The sequence below is a fragment of the Chelon labrosus genome, assembly GCF_963514085.1.
Source record: "Chelon labrosus genome assembly, chromosome: 4".
Classification (NCBI taxonomy): domain Eukaryota; kingdom Metazoa; phylum Chordata; class Actinopteri; order Mugiliformes; family Mugilidae; genus Chelon; species Chelon labrosus.
The window spans coordinates 1070443-1088746 of NC_140340.1; the positions used below are offsets into that span (position 1 = coordinate 1070443).

Consider the following 18304-nt stretch of genomic DNA (forward strand, 5'->3'; position numbering starts at 1 on the left):
ATATAACAGGGCTTAGATAAATCTATTCACTTCAATCACTACTGTACAGTTTTATACTTTTCAAATATCAATGTGTAACAACACTTACTGTTAACTCATGGAAAGATAACTGTTGTATTTCAGTGTTAACATATGAAATATTACCCTTATTTTTTATAATGATGAACAAAATCATTAAATCATCATCATGAATGAATCATTAAATGACTGAAAACAATCAGAAACCCTTATACAAAGGATTAGAAAAATGCTCAATTCAATAATGAATTCTCACTTACTCTGGATTAAGGTAAGTAAAATAATGAAAAATACATTTGTCGTTGTCTATAAACTTCCTGTAATAATACTGAGATTGCGTGCTTGTATGCTACAGCACAGTGCTACACAGAATTTAAGTTTCATTTTCAGTTCATGAAACTCAACTAAATGATAGCTCTCTCCGTTCACACAACGTAAACAATGTACACACACGTACTCTTTATATACACACACATTCCCATTTTCGGTTTTTTATCATGGAAAAATAACACAAGACTGTGAGTTTATGCTCTGGATCGGTGGTTACACCGCCATGAGGCTATGCTAACTCACGGAGCTATTTGCTAACACATCCCAGTACTCACCGAGAAATAAAAGTTTTAAATCACAGGTAAGGTTCCCAGGGTCGCTCACAGTGGTTCGCTGAACACTTATGGACTCGAACAATTTCCTCTTTAACAGTTTGGCTCAATATCGATTGCTTTTTCTCTGTATATTTATCACTATCGGCGTCTTCCGTGTCGCTGCTCTTTTCAGGGTATCGCTCCGTTTTTTTCTTACCGCACGTCTACCTAACCTGCGCTATGGGGCGGAGCATAAACTACTTAACACCAATACTAATTTAGCTACATCAGAATAAGCCAATCATATTAGTTTTCCTTCACAAAACCACTCTCAGGAGCAAACTCAGACCTCTGGGATGGAATGAATTAATAAATGAAATGTAAAATTAAATAAGGAATGTGATTATGAATTAATAGAAAACAATGCTTAGTGAAAGTAAAATATTTCCACATAATATAACTTTAGTTTGTTCGTTTTTTTCAACAGGTTACATGAACAAAAGGAAGCTGATGTTATGTAAGTCTGAGTCAGTGTCGGCCTTCCTTTCACTGATACTGAAGTTGGAGCAGCGCCGCAGTAACACAACAACACGCCGCCACCGCCGCCGCCGCCGCTGCTGCTGCATTAGTAGCCCTGACCATTAGTGAAAGGTCAGCCATGCAGGCACATATTGAACACAGACATCCCACCGATGTCTCAAGCTGCTACTCTGAAAAGGCGCTCTTTCTTCCGCCGGCTCTCCGAGCATTTGTATTACTGTTGAAATCGAGTCAAAAGGTCAACGATTCCACGGCCTCCCTTTGTTTTCTAAGTGCTGGGGGGAGTGTGTGAATGTTTCTTGTTTCCATCTCATCTTCTTCCCGTCCTTGTCTCCTCGTCCTCCCTCGCCTCCCCGTGTCCATTAATCCATCACGTCATGTGATGCTCATTCGTCTTTTTGTCATTTCTGCATCCGTCTGTCCTCCCTGCATTCGTTCATCTCGCCAGTCATCAGTCATCAGGTTTCCCTCGTACTTCTGCTCTCAGAGGATGAAGTTATATCCCTGCTGTTTTAAACCTGTCCTGTCTCCTCGTGTCCTTAGTTTCTTCACTCTTCTCTGTATATATCAGCCACAGTTTGTCGTTCTTTCTCTTGTTTTCCATTTCCAGTATAATTATTCTAGCTATAGAGTAATTCAGATTCGTTTCTCATGAACGTGTCTCTTGTGTCCATTCATTATGTTGCAGGGATTCAGTGAAATAGCTGCCTTTAGCAGGAATGTGTCTCACTGCAGCAGACTTTTCTACGCAGTAGAGATGCACCGAAAATGTTTGTCCGAAAACCAAAAATGCACTTTCGGACCATTTTGGATGAAAATTGCTGCGTTTGTTGCTTGCACATGTCGTCTCGGCGTTAAAAGTCCAAAAATTTACACCCGAAACAGGATGTTGTGATGATGCAAGCAACAACTGCAGCAATTTTTGGCCAAAAAGTTTCGTTGCATCCCTACTACGCAGGGACGTTGAAATCAAGAAACATTTCTTTCAGGAGGCATTTTTCCAGAGATGATATCCAGAGACATTTTTATACAGAGACAATTCTTTCTAGAGACTCTGGAAACTCATCACCTGGGCCCGTATTCCTAAAGATTCTTAGCGCTAAGAGTTGCTCCTAGTGGCCAAATTCTAAGAAAATTCTTACAATCATGACGTTTGACAAGAATTTCCTCTCAAAGTTCAGAGTAGCTCCTAGTAAAGATAAAAGGTATTCCTAAAGAGTCTCAGCTCTTCAGAGTGCTGCTAAGGTGAGATCTGTTCAGAGCAGGGAGGAGGACTTTTAGGAGAAATGTCTGAAAGAAGAGGCAGGAGAGATATTCTCCAAACACTGAATGACAATCAAGCTTGTTACAATCGCAATATCACCGGAAATGAAAGTCATCACAACACTGAGGTATTTAGCAACAGGAGAAATGCAACAATGCAACAATGCAGCAGTGATGACTTGGAGCCAAATCTACGTCTTAAACACTTTAATTCTCATTGACCAGTTGATCCAGAAGCAAACACTGTTCCTCTGTCCAGATGGGTTTCCTACTTCATTTCTTCTCCACTGCTGTTCGGTTTGTGGAAGATTTGAACGTCAACCATCACTGCTTCTTCTAGGCCGGTTAGCAATCACAGAAACTGATGAAAGCTGAGACATTTTACCCTCGTTAATACCAGATGATGAAACATGACCAGCATGGTGAATGAATGGAAGCAGGTCAATAGAACTATCAGCATGTGAACACTGTGGTAGTGGGCCTGAGTTTAATCACACATTTTATAGGATAATTTTTAAAGTAGAGCTGCTATTTATTTATTTGTATGTAAAGTATTATTTATAATTACACAGTCTTCATAGAGATTAGATTCTATTATTAAGTCTATTAATCTGACGTCCATTCTAGGCCAATTATCACCAAAAGTGTATTTTTATCTAGCTTTTAGGATCAACCAATCACACCTCTTGAAATGATGACTCATACCTAGCAACGGGGTCAACCACACCTCCTCACTAAGATCAGAGTTTCTGTCCATTCCTTGATCAGAGTTCTCTAAGAATTTTCTGGAATCACTCCTAAGCTAAGACTCCTAGCTAGGAATGTTGAGGCTAAGTTAGGAGCTCTCTGAGAGGATTCTTAGAATCTTTAGGAATACGGGCCCTGATGTTTAGCTCACGAGGAACAAACATGCTCAGAAAAACTTGGACACAACATGTCTGACTCTTTGCAGCATAATTTTTCCTCCTCATCCGATCAGTGAGTGCAGAGGAACACCATCACCAGTTCCCCGACATACTGTACGTTGTCTTAAAGTCTCCGTCCTCCATCCTCTGTCCTCTGAGCCTCGTCCTTTTTTTTTTTTTTTATAAAGGCAGAGTTTTAACCCTGTAGTCTGGAGTCTCTGGACATTAATGAGTCCTTGGAGCATCATTCATTGGTAAAAGAAAACAAGATCAGAACAGATTCCTCCAGGTGATAAAAACCTAAACTCTCCAGCAGTCATTTAGAGGTGAACACTTCTTCTACAGGAAACATCTTCTACGAACACAACAAGTCCAGATGACTTTATCCCAACTTGTTTTTTGGACATGCACTGACCTGGATCAACCTTCACAAACAGTATACTCAGTAGTTTATCTAATTTCTGTTTTCTTTCAGTCATACTGTCAATAAATGTTTAAGATTATTCAAATATATTAATCTGGAGGGTGTTTGGTCTTTTTGCCCAGGTCTCTGATCCAAACTCTCAATATTATCAGAGGTTTTAACCCTTTAGGACCGAATGTGATTCTGGCAACTCGTTTGTCGGAAATTGCTCTTTGCAGCCAGTATTTACAGTATAGTACTTTCACCTGCACATTTTAAACTCTTATAACAGGTAGTGAATTATAAATACCTGTCAGATGTTTAAAGTTTAATTGATGTCTGGAGACAAACGTACTAACTCACAGGAAATTTCTGAACTGTTTATAGTAAAAATAAGCAAACAAAAAAAGAAGTTCATTTTGAGATTTAAAATGTTTAATGCAATTGTTTTAAAGCAATTTACAGTCGTGGAAGTGGATGTTTCATTTATCATTTACTCAGGCAACAAGCTTAAACACAACAGCATATGTACATTTATTTTTCATGCAAAATTCAAAAAAACTAAATGTCCTCAACAGTTAAAGGCATCCACATATAGAATATAGTTGGTAAAGTACAAGTGCTGTAAATGAAACTATTTTCACCTTCTTTTCTCTTCCATTCTTTCTTGCCCTCCCTGCCTCATGTGTCGTCTCAACTCATCTCACCTCTCCTCCTCCTCTTCCTCCTCTCACCTAAGTTCACCTTCCCTCCTCCCTCCCTCCCCCCTCCATTCTCTGCTCCGTTCATCTATCCATCACATGACTTCGCTCTTAGCTCAGTGATCCTCACGCTAGTATTTCACACCTGTCCTCTCCTGTCTCCTCCTCGCCCATCTTTATCTCGCCCGGCGCCGGAGCATTTCATCTCCTCCTCTCTTCTCTAAGCCAAACAACATCAGTCTTACATCGGGTTTGGTCTATTTTTTGCCTTTGCCGTCGTCCTCCTGCGTACCTTTAGCTTTTGTAAATTCTTTCCGACATCACATTCGCTGCTGCAGGAAAAGAAAAAAAAAACTAAAATAAATCAAGGGTTTCTAATTGCTATCGTTGGTGTATTATTTGCCTGTTCTTCTGTTTGCCTGCAGTGTGCCGTGTAATAGTTGCCAGAGTACCTGTCTACTGATTGTAATGTGACTGAAATTAGAGTGAAGGTGTGAAATGAATATTAGATTCGTTGCTGTTTGCTGTAATTTTCTGTGCTGCCGCGCTTTGTCTTATTTGTCCGTCCATGAACTTGTTAGAGGCAATTCAAGGAGACAAGGAGGGAAATTGACTCGGCGTGTCGGGAGAGGCCCCGCTTTGAAATCTGCATTCACCTGGAGAGCTGATTCACTTCATGTTTCTGCTCTGCTCTGTCTCTGTACGCTCCGTCTGTAACCATCAAACACTTTCTAGTTTTAAATGTCTTTAAATCCACATTAAAACCACGTTAACATCCATTCGTTAATGGAGGTACATGTTATCTTTCAGTCTCTCAAAGCTGGACACTGGTTCATTCACAGCACTAGACTATCCTGGACACAAAGAGGACGACCCACCCCTATTCTGGTTCTATCAGGTTCCTCGTGATTGGTCAAGAGCTTATTCACTCCCAAGCTCACCAAGATCCCAGATACAAGGAGGCACGCTACAATATTATATGAAGAACAGGTTCCTTTGTAAAAATAAAATAAAAAAATACATTAAAAACCAACGACATTTATCTTCTGGATCCATTTCTTTCAAAGAGCTGTTCAAAACACTGGCTCATTTCTATATTTATTTAGTTTTAATTTGATTAGGATCAGAATCATTCAAATATAGACATCCCAACAAAAGATACTATTGGTTGAATATCTACGTTTAAAATAATATTATTGATTCTAGATACTTTGTTTATGCCGTGGGAAGTTTGGTTAAGGCCTTTGCTTTGAATTAAACTCAGATGTTTTCTTTGGCTCATTTCAGTTCCCTTTGTCTACTTTAACAACTGGTGTGGAAATGAAGAAATGGAGAAAACTCTGAAGGATTCAACATTTTTTAAACTGCACTGATGAACATACTTACTTTAAAATGCTGGATGAAGCAATTTATAAAAAGAATGAAATGATTTTTAACACAAGAAACAGAAACACAGCTTTAGAATAATGAGAGAACAGAAGGACAGGTGATTTTTAAATTCACTGACTTTTGCCTTTAAAGAAAGAAACCACATCAGAAACAAAATCATCCTGTTTATCTCTAACTGATCTGATTCACTGGTAATATCTTCACTTTACCCCCAGTTAAAATGTATGGAAACATCCTCTCAGTGAAAGTGTGTGTGGTGGTGTGTATGTGTGTGTTAGTATCAAGATCAGAGAACGACAGATTTCCTCTGTTCCAGTCCAGATTCACTCTGATCCTCTGGAGCTTCTTCTTTACTGAGAGAATAGTGGGAGGATCTGGTGGTAAAAATCTTGCCAATTTAAGTTCACAGAACCTTATTCCCCACAATTCAGATCTTATGATTTCCTTCCTCTGGATAGACTCCGGTAACACACCCAGTAACCATCCTATGTTATCTCCAACATCAACATCCCAGCTGTGAGTCCCTGAGTTAAAGCCCTCAGAGCCCAGGACATAACAGCCAGAAACAAACCTCTCTGGATTATCAGGAAGATGTTGTTCATCTCCTCGTCTCAAACTGGTCAGATCTTCAGACAGGATCAGTCTTGGATAAGCAGTGTTTGGATCCAGAATGACAGGAGTGTAGGAGACCATGTCCTTCATGTTGTTCCAGATGTTGAAGGTCAGGTTGCCCAGATGTTTGGCCTGGTCTATCAGAGCTCCTGAGGACAGCTGTGGATCATCCAGCAGGGGGCAGCGCTGGACTCTTTCCACTGCAGCCTTGTAGTTGCTCAGGAATGAGACGTCTTCAGCTCTCAGCTCCTCCTCTGTGGCTCTGACTGTGTCTGAAAGAGCTGCTATCTCTCTGCTCAGAGTCTCCATCTTCTCCTTCATCATCTGACTCTTCTGCTCCTCTTCCTCCCTCAGTGCAGCCATCCTGGCCTCCTCTTCCTCTGCTAGAAACTGGTGAAGCTTCTTGAACTGCTCCTTAATCTGCCTCTCTGTGTGTCGGGCCTGGACCTTGATGTGTTTTTCTGTTTCATCAAACTTCACTTTAACTTCTTCACAAACCTTTAACTTCTCCTTTAAGGGCTTCAGAGTTTCCTGAAGGTTCTTCTTGAGTTCTGTTGCAGCTTCATCGATGGGACTGAATCTGTGGTTGGAGTGTGTTTTTGAATCTCTGCAGACGACACACACTGGCTGCTGATGGTCCAGACAGAAGAGTTTGAGTTTCTCAGAGTGCAGACTGCAGAGAGACTCTGGAGATCTCTGATCTCTCTTCTGTAAGAAGGACTCACACAGGTTCCTCAAGGCCAAGTTTGAAGGTGGATCATCTCTTGAAGATCTTCTGTCACAAACTGGACACTGGTGTGTTGGTTTCTCTCTCCACCAGTTCTTCAGACAGACTTTACAGAAGCTGTGGCTACATGACAGAACAACAGGATCTCTGAAGACGTCCTGACAGACCGGACAGCAGAGATCCTCCTCTGATCTGGAAGCCATTTAGTCTCTGAGTGAAGCTGAAACACAGCAGACACAAAGTCCAGTCAGTCATGGCTCTCCTCCATCTTCTACTAACTTCCCTGAAACTTCCTTTGACTTTGAGTCCTGTTTTTGGTCAAACTCACCTTCAGTGTGTGGAGAGTCAGCAGCTTGAAGCATCAGTGTTGTAGTTTTCCACTTTTCTCTCCTGTAGCTGGACTCACTCAGAGGAAGGTGTTAGTTTGGTCTGAAGGTGAATCTGATCGTCTGTGTCTCTCTTTAGTCTCACACAAGAATAAACTGTTTCCTGGTTTGTCTCAGGTAAATCAGGTGAGGGGGCGGAGCTTTACCAGAACTCCTCTGATAAATGTTGAACTTTGATCTGTTAGTCAGGGGAGTGGTTCAGTCAACACTGTTTAATCTTAGAGGGAGCGTCAGCTGAAGGTGTTGTAGTTGTCAGTCAACAAAAAAGATGTGTGGTTATGTTGTGTTAAATACTCTGAAATTAATCTTTCAAAGACTGACACAATGTTTTTGACAATATTTGTCAAAATTGTATCACATTTATTCTTCACATACTACATGATTTTCTTCATGTGTCGTCAGTACTTACTTTAATTTTCCAGACTGTGTCATCAGTCAATCTGCCACCAGGACAGTTATTTTCTCTGTGTTCTTGTGAAACTCACTTTTTCCTCATTGAGTCCGTCTGTGTGCTGATTTAACCCGATGTCTTGAGGGTCTGCAGTCTGAGGTACATGAAGGATCGATACTTAAACCTGGTCCCTTCTACAGGGAATGGAAGTCCAAAGTTAAGACCGTCAGGTCACAATGTCTAGAATTTTTAAGGTTGTCTTTGAAGCAGAGGTCTTAAAAATGGGGCTGAGGAACAGTGGATCCCCTTGTGCAGTCGACAATTCTTCATATTTTTTAATATTTTCAAATTTAAATCCACATAAACATGAATGCAATATATTGTAGTGGATCGATTAGAGGAAGGTGTTAGTTGGACTCACTCTCTCAAAGCTGGACACTGGTTCACTCACAGCACTAGACTATCCTGGACCCGTCCCTTCAAGCCTCCTGCACACAAAGAGGAGGAGCCGCCGCTATCGTTGCTGTGCCAATCATAAAGCTGCATGTTACACTCTGTTCCCCATGACTGGTCGAGAGCCTAGTCAGTCCGAAGCTCACTAAGAAACCCGGACACAAGGAGGCACGCTGCAGTATTATTTGAAAAGCACATACCTTTGTAAAAAAACAAAAACAAACAAACAAACAAAAACATTAAAAATCAACAACATTTATCTAGTGGATCCGTTCCTTTCAAAGAGCCGTTCAAAACACTGGCTCATTTTGATATTTATTTATTTTTAAGATGCCAGTGTGAGGGTTGCTCTTTCTATCCAGGAAATAGTCACTGTAAGGAATGATAGGGTAAGATTTGGATCAGAATCATTCAAATATAGATATCCCACCAATAGATTCTATTGATTAGATTAGATTAGATTCAACTTTATTGTCATTACACAGGTACAGAGCAACGAAATGCAGTTTAGCATCTAACCAGAAGTGCAATAGGCAGTAAGGTCACATGACATAAATATTATGGTATATAAGTAGTATGGTACAGGTTATTTTTTTACAGCATATGGACAATATCTACAGATCAAAAGGGGTCCGAGTTCAATAAGGTCACAGCTCTGGGGAGGAAGCTATTCCTTGTCCAGCGGCTTCTGAAACGCCTGCCTGAGGGCAGGAGGGAAAATAGTCCATGTGCCGGGTGGGAGGAGTCCTTCAGACGCAGACAGCAAATTCTTCTGGACTTCCTCAGTGGCAGGGAGTGGAGTTCCTGTGATGTGGGCAGTTTTCACTATGCGCTGCAGGTGTTTACGTACAATGCACATGTTTGGGATAAAAACACATGAACATGTGTATTATTTGAATATCTTAGTACTGAATGGACAATTACAAGGTACATATATACATAGCATTAGGCCCATGTTTGGTTGTTGACTCTACATGTGAACAACCAATCAGCACTTCCTAGGTCATATGATCTCAGATTGACACACTTACTTATGAGTCTGAACACTTTTCCTTCTTCACTTGTTATCAGAAAGTAGATGAACACAATGACAGCAGGTCACAGGTTAAATGAAACAAAGCTCACATCATCAGATCAGTCACATCTGGATCATCTGGCAGCTTTTCATTTCTGAAGAGACAAACACCTTTACATCAAGTCTGAAGCCAAACTGACAAGTCCACCTTAAAACTGATGTGTCCACTTTGTACATACAATTTTCATCATGTTCAGTGCTGGTTAAAAGTATTTGCCTGCGTGAGAATGTTCTATATTCACAAAATAACTCAAAACAATAACAGATTTAACACAAGTCCTGAAAGTAGACAAAGAGAACCCAATCAAACGGATCATCTGTTCATATCACATCAACTGCTTGCTTCAGGTCCTTCCACAACATTTCTATTGGATTAAGGTCAGGACTTTGACTTGGCCGTTCCTAAACATTCATCTTGTTCTTCTTTAACCGTTCTTCTGTAGAACCACTTGTGTTCTTGGTTCTCGTTGTCTTGCTGCATGACCCAGTTTCTCTTCACATTCAGCTCATGGACAGATGTCCTGACATTTTCTTTTAGAGTTCACTGGTAGAATTCAGAATTCATTGGTCCATCAATGATGACAAGCCGTCCTGGTATGAAATAGTGGCTCATACAATCATTTAAATTCACTGACCCTTTTAAAGAGAAACAACATCATAGACTGAATCATCCTGTTTATCTCTAACTGATCTGCTTCACTGGTAATATCTTCACTGGGAGTTTTTCCCCATTGAAAATGTATGGAAACATCCTCTCAGTGAAAGTGTGTGTGGAGGTGTGTATGTGTTTGTTAGTATCAAGATCAGAGAACGACAGATTTCCTCTGTTCCAGTCCAGATTCACTCTGATCCTCTGGAGGTTCTTCTCTACTGAGAGAACAGTGGAAGGATCTGGTCGTGGCCATGTTGAGTATTTACCTTCATAGAACCTTATTCCCCACAATCCAGATCGTATGCGTCCCTTCCTCTGGACAGACTCTGCTAACACGCCCAGTATCCACCATGTGTTATCTCCAACCTCAACATCCCAGCTGTGAGTCCCTGAGTTAAAGCCCTCAGAACCCAGGACAGAACAGTTGTAATAAAACCTCTCTGGATTATCAGGAAGATGTTGTTTATCTCCGAGTCTCACACTGGTCAGATCTTCAGACAGGATCAGTTCTGGATGAGCAGTGTTTGGATCCAGAATGACAGGAGTGTAGGAGACCATGTCCTTCATGTTGTTCCAGATGTTGAAGGTCAGGTTGCCCAGATGTTTGGCCTGGTCTATCAGAGCTCTTGAGGGCAGCTGTGGATCATCCAGCAGGGGGCAGCGCTGGACTCTTTCCACTGCAGCCTTGTAGTTGTTCAGGAATGAGACGTCTTCAGCTCTCAGCTCCTCCTCTGTGGCTCTGACTGTGTCTGAAAGAGCTGCTATCTCTCTGCTCAGAGTCTCCATCTTCTCCTTCATCATCTGACTCTTCTGCTCCTCTTCCTCCCTCAGTGCAGCCATCCTGGCCTCCTCTTCCTCTGTTAGAAACTGGTGAAGCTTCTTGAACTGCTCCTTAATCTGCCTCTTTGTGTGTCGGGCCTGGACCTTGATGTGTTTTTCTATTTCATCAAACTTCACTTTAACTTCTTCACAAACCTTTAACTTCTTCTTTAAGGGCTCCAGAGTTTCCTGAAGGTTCTTCTTGTGCTGTTGCGCAGCTTCATCGATGGGTCTGAATCTGTGGTTGGAGTGTTTTTCTGAATCTCTGCAGATGACACACACTGGCTGCTGATGGTCCAGACAGAAGAGTTTGAGTTTCTCAGAGTGCAGACTGCAGAGAGACTCTGGAGATCTCCGATCTCTCTCCTGTAAGAAGGACTCACACAGGTTCCTCAACACCAAGTTTGAAGGTGGATCATCTCTAGAAGATCTTCTCTTACAAACTGGACACTGGTGTGTTGGATTCTCTCTCCACCAGTCCTTCAGACAGACTTTACAGAAGCTGTGGCTACATGACAGAAGAACAGGATCTCTGAAGACCTCCTGACAGACTGGACAGCAGAGATCCTCCTCTGATCTGGAAGCCATTCAGTCTCTGAGTGGAGCTGAAACACAGCAGACACAAAGTCCAGTCAGTCATGGCTCTCCTCCATCTTCTACTAACTTCCATGAAACTTCCTTTGACTTTGAGTCCTGTTTTTGGTCAAACTCACCTTCAGTGTGTGGAGAGTCAGCAGCTTGAAGCAGCAGTGTTGTAGTTTTCCACTTTTCTCTCCTGTAGCTGGACTCACTCAGAGGAAGGTGTTAGTTTGGTCTGAAGGTGAATCTGATCGTCTGTGTCTCTCTTTAGTCTCACACAATAATAAACTGTTTCCTGGTTTGTCTCAGGTAAATCAGGTGAGGGGGCGGAGCTTAACCTGGAATCCTCTGATAAATGTAAAACTTTGACCTGTTAGGCAGGGGAGTGTTTCAGTCCAAAGGTTTAATCTTAGAGGGAGCGTCAGTTGAAGGTGTTTTAATTGTCGGTCAAAAAAGACGTGTGCTCATGTTGTGTTAAATACTTTAAGATTAATCTTTCAAAGACTGACACGATATTTAAAGATTTTTCAAGATTTTGTCAAGTTTATTCTTCACATACTTCATGATGACTATTTTCTTCATGTGTCATCAGTACTTACTTTAATTTTCCAGACTGTGTCATTTTCCCTGCGGGGACCTCCCAAAGGGATCAATAAAGTTGTCTATCTATCCTCATGCGACCATCAGTCAATCCGTCACCAGGACAGTTGTTAAGATAAGACGGTTGTTTCTTTCTAAAGTTCAGAGTCCAGTGTATAATCCATCATGTCCTTGTACCAGGTGGAGGTAGAGCAGAGCGTAGTATTAATTAAACTAAAACATGAGTGAGTCTGGAGGAAGTGTGGGCGGGGCATCAATATCACGGCTCCACGTGACTCTGCCCTCAGACCGTACTGATCAGACTCTGGATCCAAACTCACAAGATGGCGCCGCCCGTATCCCCGGGAAGATAGAGTCAGTTTGACCAATGAGAGGAAGTGGAGACGTGGTGTCCATATTTATATACAGTCTGTGCTCTCCACCGTATAGTAACCACCACGTTAGTCCTGCTAGTCTCGTTTTATTCTGGCGTCAGTTCAAAGTGTCAATAACAACAAATTCATACAACATACCGATAACATTAGGACTCTCAATGTCTGACTCATGTTAGCACACATTGACTGTTAGCTAATAACTTCATGTATGAATATTAGCATCCCATTTATAAGCATCCATGTGTGATGGACACTGGTCCAGTGTCGTATTGGGCCCAGTTGTTAAAACAGTCTGGGGAAAAGTGTATCCAATGCTTGCTGAAAGTAAATGTGGCTTCGCTTTGCAAATGTCGTCACTACACGGAAGGCGGAGGATGTCTGTAGCCGTGTAGGGAACATTGACTGACAGAGCAGAGCAAACTGGTGATGTCACAAGCGGCTCAGATTTGAAATGACTCGCTGAAGGACTCATTTGCACTCTCAGACCACTCGTAACAAACTGACTGCATGCCACTAAATGTAGAAAAAGCTTGAATGGTGAGATTTCTGCAGATATTCCTAGAACCGGACTGGAGTTTAGAAACTTGTGTAAACTCTTTAAGATCCTACAGTTCACACTGAACCATGATGTCCAAGAACTCTCCAAGGAGTTTTCACCCAACACAAAACTAGTTCAGTTCTTGTTAACGAAAGTAGTTCCAGTGATATTCATGTACAACTTGCTGAGGGCGGAGTCTATTCTCTGCAGACTTCATGTTCCATTGTGGAGCAGTCATTCATCTCTCTCCTGTTCTCACTCTTCTGTTACTGCCACTAAACTGAGATTCATTATCTTCATCGTTCATTATGAAATGCTGCCCAAGAGTTTGTCTTTGTTTCCTTCTGAGAAGAGGTTTAGAGACTCTTCTTGTCCTCCGAGACTCTGCTAGACAGTCTTCTTCTGATAGGACATCGTCTTTATTCTGGATCTGTCAGTGAACAAATATCAATGTTTTGATCTACTGGTGGAGCTTTGGTTTCTACAAAATGTTTTAGAGCTCCATACGCTGTCTCCTTACAAACCTTCATGATCTGATGCTGAGAAAGCTCCTCTTTGTTCACAATAACAATCTGACTTCTGACTCTTTCACCAATTTTCCACCATCACAGCTGTTTGGATGCTGCTGGACGTTTTTCTCCACTAGCTGAACCAGAGGAGTCCTATAAGCATGTGTCCACCAGTTTCACATTAAAGGCCGTAGCTTAACCGGTGTCCATTGAGATGTCCTTGGGTGTTTTGTGAAGTCTTTCTGCAGATAGCATGATATACCCTTATGTCCAGTTTAATAACACTCTAATAACAGTCTACTGTTATTGTAGTTGTATTGTTATTGCTGTACCCAGATCTGTACCTCTTGTTTTAATACTTTTTAATATCCGTTAGCAGCAGTTTTTTTTTTTTTTTTGGTCATAGCTGCATATGGAGCTACATCCTCAGGGTTGGGGAATTTGGGCTGCCCGTCGGAGGTTTCAGGATCTTTAAAGTCATGACTCCAGCTTTGGTAATACAGATCTTTTTTTTTTTTTTGTGGCTATTTTTTAGCAGCTAAAACATAAATAACAGCAGTTATTTCATTGATAAAAACTTCACAAAAACATGCACATTCATTTGAGGAACCCACTTAGAGAGTGTTTTCATCCCAGCCCAGCAGTATCTCACAGTATGTGAAACCTACTTTCACACTGTTTGCTTTAGAGAGGGTTTAATTATTACTAATCTTTGATGTGTGCTCCAGAGAACATCCCATCTGGGGTCATTTTCAGTTTTGCTTTGATGTTAAATGAGTTATAAGGATCGTAGAGAATCAGAGCGAGCCGAATAATGTTTAATGTTCCAGACAAAAAAAAAAGATGGAAGACACATCACACTTCACTAAAGATGAAGCCCATAGTACCATGACATGTCAGTCCTGAAATACAACTAAAGTTGCTGGTAGCATCCCTTAAGAGGTTCACAGAGCACTGCTAGCAAGGACGAGACCCCAGGGGTGGACCCAGAATTCATTGGGGGGAATATACGTCTAAGGATGGCCAAGGTAGACCTGGAATGTGCTGATATACCAGTCAGCCACAACATTATGACAGGAGAACAGGAGAAGTCAATAACATTGACCATCTTGTGACAGTTCAGTGTTCTGCTGGGAAACTTCTGGACCTGGCATTCATTGGTGTGGATGTTACTTAGACATGTAGCACCCACCTAGACCAGACCAGGCACCCCCACCCCATAGCAATGACACTCCTTGATGGCAGCAGCCATCCCCAGCAGGATGCAGCCTGACACAGACACACACACAAAAACACTTTAGGAACAACTAAAAAAAAAACATGAAGAACAGCACAAGGTGTTGACCTGGCCTCCAGATTCACTAAATCCCAAACTGATCAAGTATCTGTGGGATGATCCACAGAGGCCCCTCCCCTCAAAGCCCCCCCCCCCCCCCCACACACACACACACACACACACACGAGCTGTCTGTTCTCAGCAGATGATTCAGGTCAACAATATAACAACAGGACACCCTCAGAAGGCCCATGTCCATTCTCTGATGAGTCACCACAAGGGAGACCTATGCAATATTAGGACGGTGGTCATAATGTTATGCCTGATCACTGTATAACCACAACCATAATTATACTCTATATGTACTAGAAGATTAGATTAGTACAACATGGCAATAATGCTCCAAATATTTTGTGTAAAGTGAAAACAAAGTATTAGTTTGGAGTGTTTTATTTTAGTTTGTAGCCTGGGTCTTGGGTAAAATGACTTGACCGTGATCGGCCTCAAGGCTGCTAACAGGCAGAGTGATGGCTAGAGTGTCTTCTGTTAATGGAATAAATAAATACTGAAGTGCTACTTGGCCTGATTCTGTGCTATTCAACATACAGACTGGTCTCTCTGGCAGCGACTGTGCTGTATTGCACCATCAGGCCCCTCATTTACCACTCGACACACTCGCTGTAGTGTCCAGCTCTCAGGACGCTCACAGTCGAGCACCACCACACACAGCGGCTGCTTAAGTATTCACAGCTCCACTTCTTGTTTACTGAATCCAAATGAATAAATGATGCAACTCAGGAAACAACATGATGTAACTCGGACTACTTCTGCTGCCGTTCTGCAACATGCTGAGCTGAGCTTGTCTGGTCTTAAATGTTCTAATCTGATTTTGCTTTAAATTAGACCTCGTAGCTTAGCACTGCTGCAGCTGCATGTGGCAGCCAGAGATAGGCTAGGAGGCAAAGTACACACTCGTCAGCTGTTTCCTCAGTGAGAACTGAAGAACATCCTGTAACTAAAGCTCACTGGGCTAGTTAATATATCATTTAATCTAGGTTAAAAGTAATGCATGCACATTCATTACTAGGGATGCGCCAAAAAAACGAAAATGCACTTTTGGGCCATTTTCGGCCGAAATTTGCTACGGTTGTTGCTTGCATCATCACAACATCCTGTTTCGGCCGTGTTGTTGTACTTTTATCGCTGAAACAACACGTGCAAGCAACAACCGCAGCAATTTTCAGCCGAAAATGGCCCAAAAGTGCACTTTCGGTTTTCGGCCGAAACATTTCGGTGCATCCCTATTCATTACTTTGAGTTTTCTTTTCGTTCTGCAGTGGAACAACAGGTTGAGATCCTTAAACAGATGCAACAGCACTGCCCTCGCTCAGCCTGCTCAGTTATTTTCTTCGGCGAAGACCGATGAGAACCCTTCTGGTGGATCTAAGAGGTTTGAACAGCAGCCTCGCCCCTCGCCTGGACCTCTGCACATCAGACCCAGCACAAGACAAATTACACATAATAACAGGCTGCATGAGATGGGGAAGAAAGAGGTCGTAAAAGGGAGAGGGCAGAGAATGAAGAGGAGGAAGAGGCAGGACTGGAGAGAGAGCACGGAAAGATTCAGACGTGTTGCTGCATGCAGTCATAACCACTAACTGGATGTTTAGTCGGATATTTACTGCTGAAAATAATCCAACATGTGATCAAATGACTTCATATTTTATACCTGTAAACTATACCTGAAATACAAGAGTCAGATTTTATGGATGAAGTCGTCTCAGGCAGTGTAATACTGAGAGTGATGTCTACCTAAAATGAAACAGCAAATTATAAAATGAATATATAAATGAATATACATCTGTGTTGACTCCATTCTCCACCAATAGATAAATGTCAATGAATCAAAACAAAGACACAGAACGACTCTGGATGTATGTGCAGATGTGTTTTGCTAACGATGTCGGCTGTTCCTGAACAATCTTCACGTAGAGTCACTCATTAAACTTTCTTCTTGTTATTCTTAAACACACACTTAAATAATGTTAACAACAGATCATGCTCTTGGTTTAATTTTGAAACGCTGAAGAGTCTCAAAGTACAAAACTGAAGCCAACACTATAATTTCAGACCAATCACGACTGTTGTGGTCTGCGTTCCTACAGATTCCTACGTTGGACAGATCTTTGCTAGAGCAGAATCAGGTACAGACTATATTTTATTATTGTATCACAGGTATAAAATATGAAGTCATTTGATCATATGTTGGATTATTTTTAAAATTTAGTTTATTTCTGTTAAAACGTTGGCCAGTTTCTGGACGCCAGAACATCTTTCATCATCTACACATTTGTTTTTGTTGAGTAAAGTTGTTCTGGAGTCTCTCTGTTGGGAAGTGATTCTGCTCCAGCAAAGATCTGTCAAACCAACCAGATCGTGTGGGCGGGGCTTAATGTGATGATGGAGAGAAGAGTAACAGTAGTCATACACGTCATCTGATTGGTTGGAGGACTATTTAAGAGGAGTCTGGATTCACCAGGCTCGGATATTTTAACGTGGACGTCTGTGGATGATCCTCTAGTGGACATTGGAGGAACTGCAGTCAGAGGCTGCTGCTTGATGAGGAGGAGCAATAATTATTTTAACTTCTGCAAAATGTCGCCCAGAATGGATGCATGTGTTTGTCCCCGAGCCTCGTGAATCTAAGTGAAGAAAAGGAGAGAAGGGAGGTTAAAATGCAGCGAGCTAGCAGAGCCGTCTGTTAACGTCCTGTTAAGTTTTAATAGCGGTCGTGACTAAGACGACTTCTATCAACCTGTCTCCACTGTGACTTTATCACCGTGTTTCACTGAGAGAGGAACAGCTCTGTGTTTGTGACCTGCAGCTGCTTTAACACAAGAATATATTCCTATTAGTGGAGTGTTCTGTGTGTCAGCGGTGGTCCAGGGTGTTTCATGGTAACAGGCCTGGTGTCGTAGTTTATGGGGTTTATTTGGAGGTTTATGTGGAGGCGCTGGGCCCGCATATATCTCCGCAGGAAATTAGGTCATTACGGGCCCCACCCCGACTCATGGCATCCCAAAGAGGCATGAGGCCGCATACTTCAACCGTCGTCTGGCTGCATCAGCTCTGTATGTCATGGTATTAACATCAGAACGTTTCCTTTACGGTCATGAGTTTGGTTTTCCTTGTGTGTCATGCAGAGGTTGCGCTAGACTTTTTCGTTGTCCGTCACTTTGAATGACAGGGTCATAAAAATCCCGTCATAATCAATTTTTACCCGTCACTTCTTTAATTGTTTTTAAATGATAACAATAACATATTCAATAGCATTTAAGTTTCATTCTTTTTCAATTAATATTCAGTAGTGGTGGAAACAAGATTCGGCTCATATAACCGCAGATATATGAGCCGAATCTTTGGCAGGCCATCAAAGACAACTCAAGAATCATGAATCTAGAGTCTATTTAACCGGCTCAGTTGAGTCCTACCACGTTTGATTGATATATA

At 41.8% G+C, this 18304-nt stretch overlaps 1 protein-coding gene across 1 annotated transcript; it reads right to left on the minus strand.

Moving 5' to 3' along the window:
- Window positions 1–5791: 5791 nt before the first annotated feature.
- LOC311486862 (E3 ubiquitin-protein ligase TRIM7-like) lies at window positions 5792–11506 on the minus strand (the record flags this gene model as incomplete). Its single annotated transcript, XM_084542881.1, has 2 exons — window positions 5792–7345; window positions 10148–11506. The coding sequence occupies 2 exons, from the start codon at window positions 11504–11506 to the stop codon at window positions 5975–5977; spliced, it is 2730 nt and encodes a 909-aa protein (XP_084399007.1). The 3' UTR covers window positions 5792–5974.
- Between the last annotated feature and the right edge of the window lie 6798 nt (window positions 11507–18304).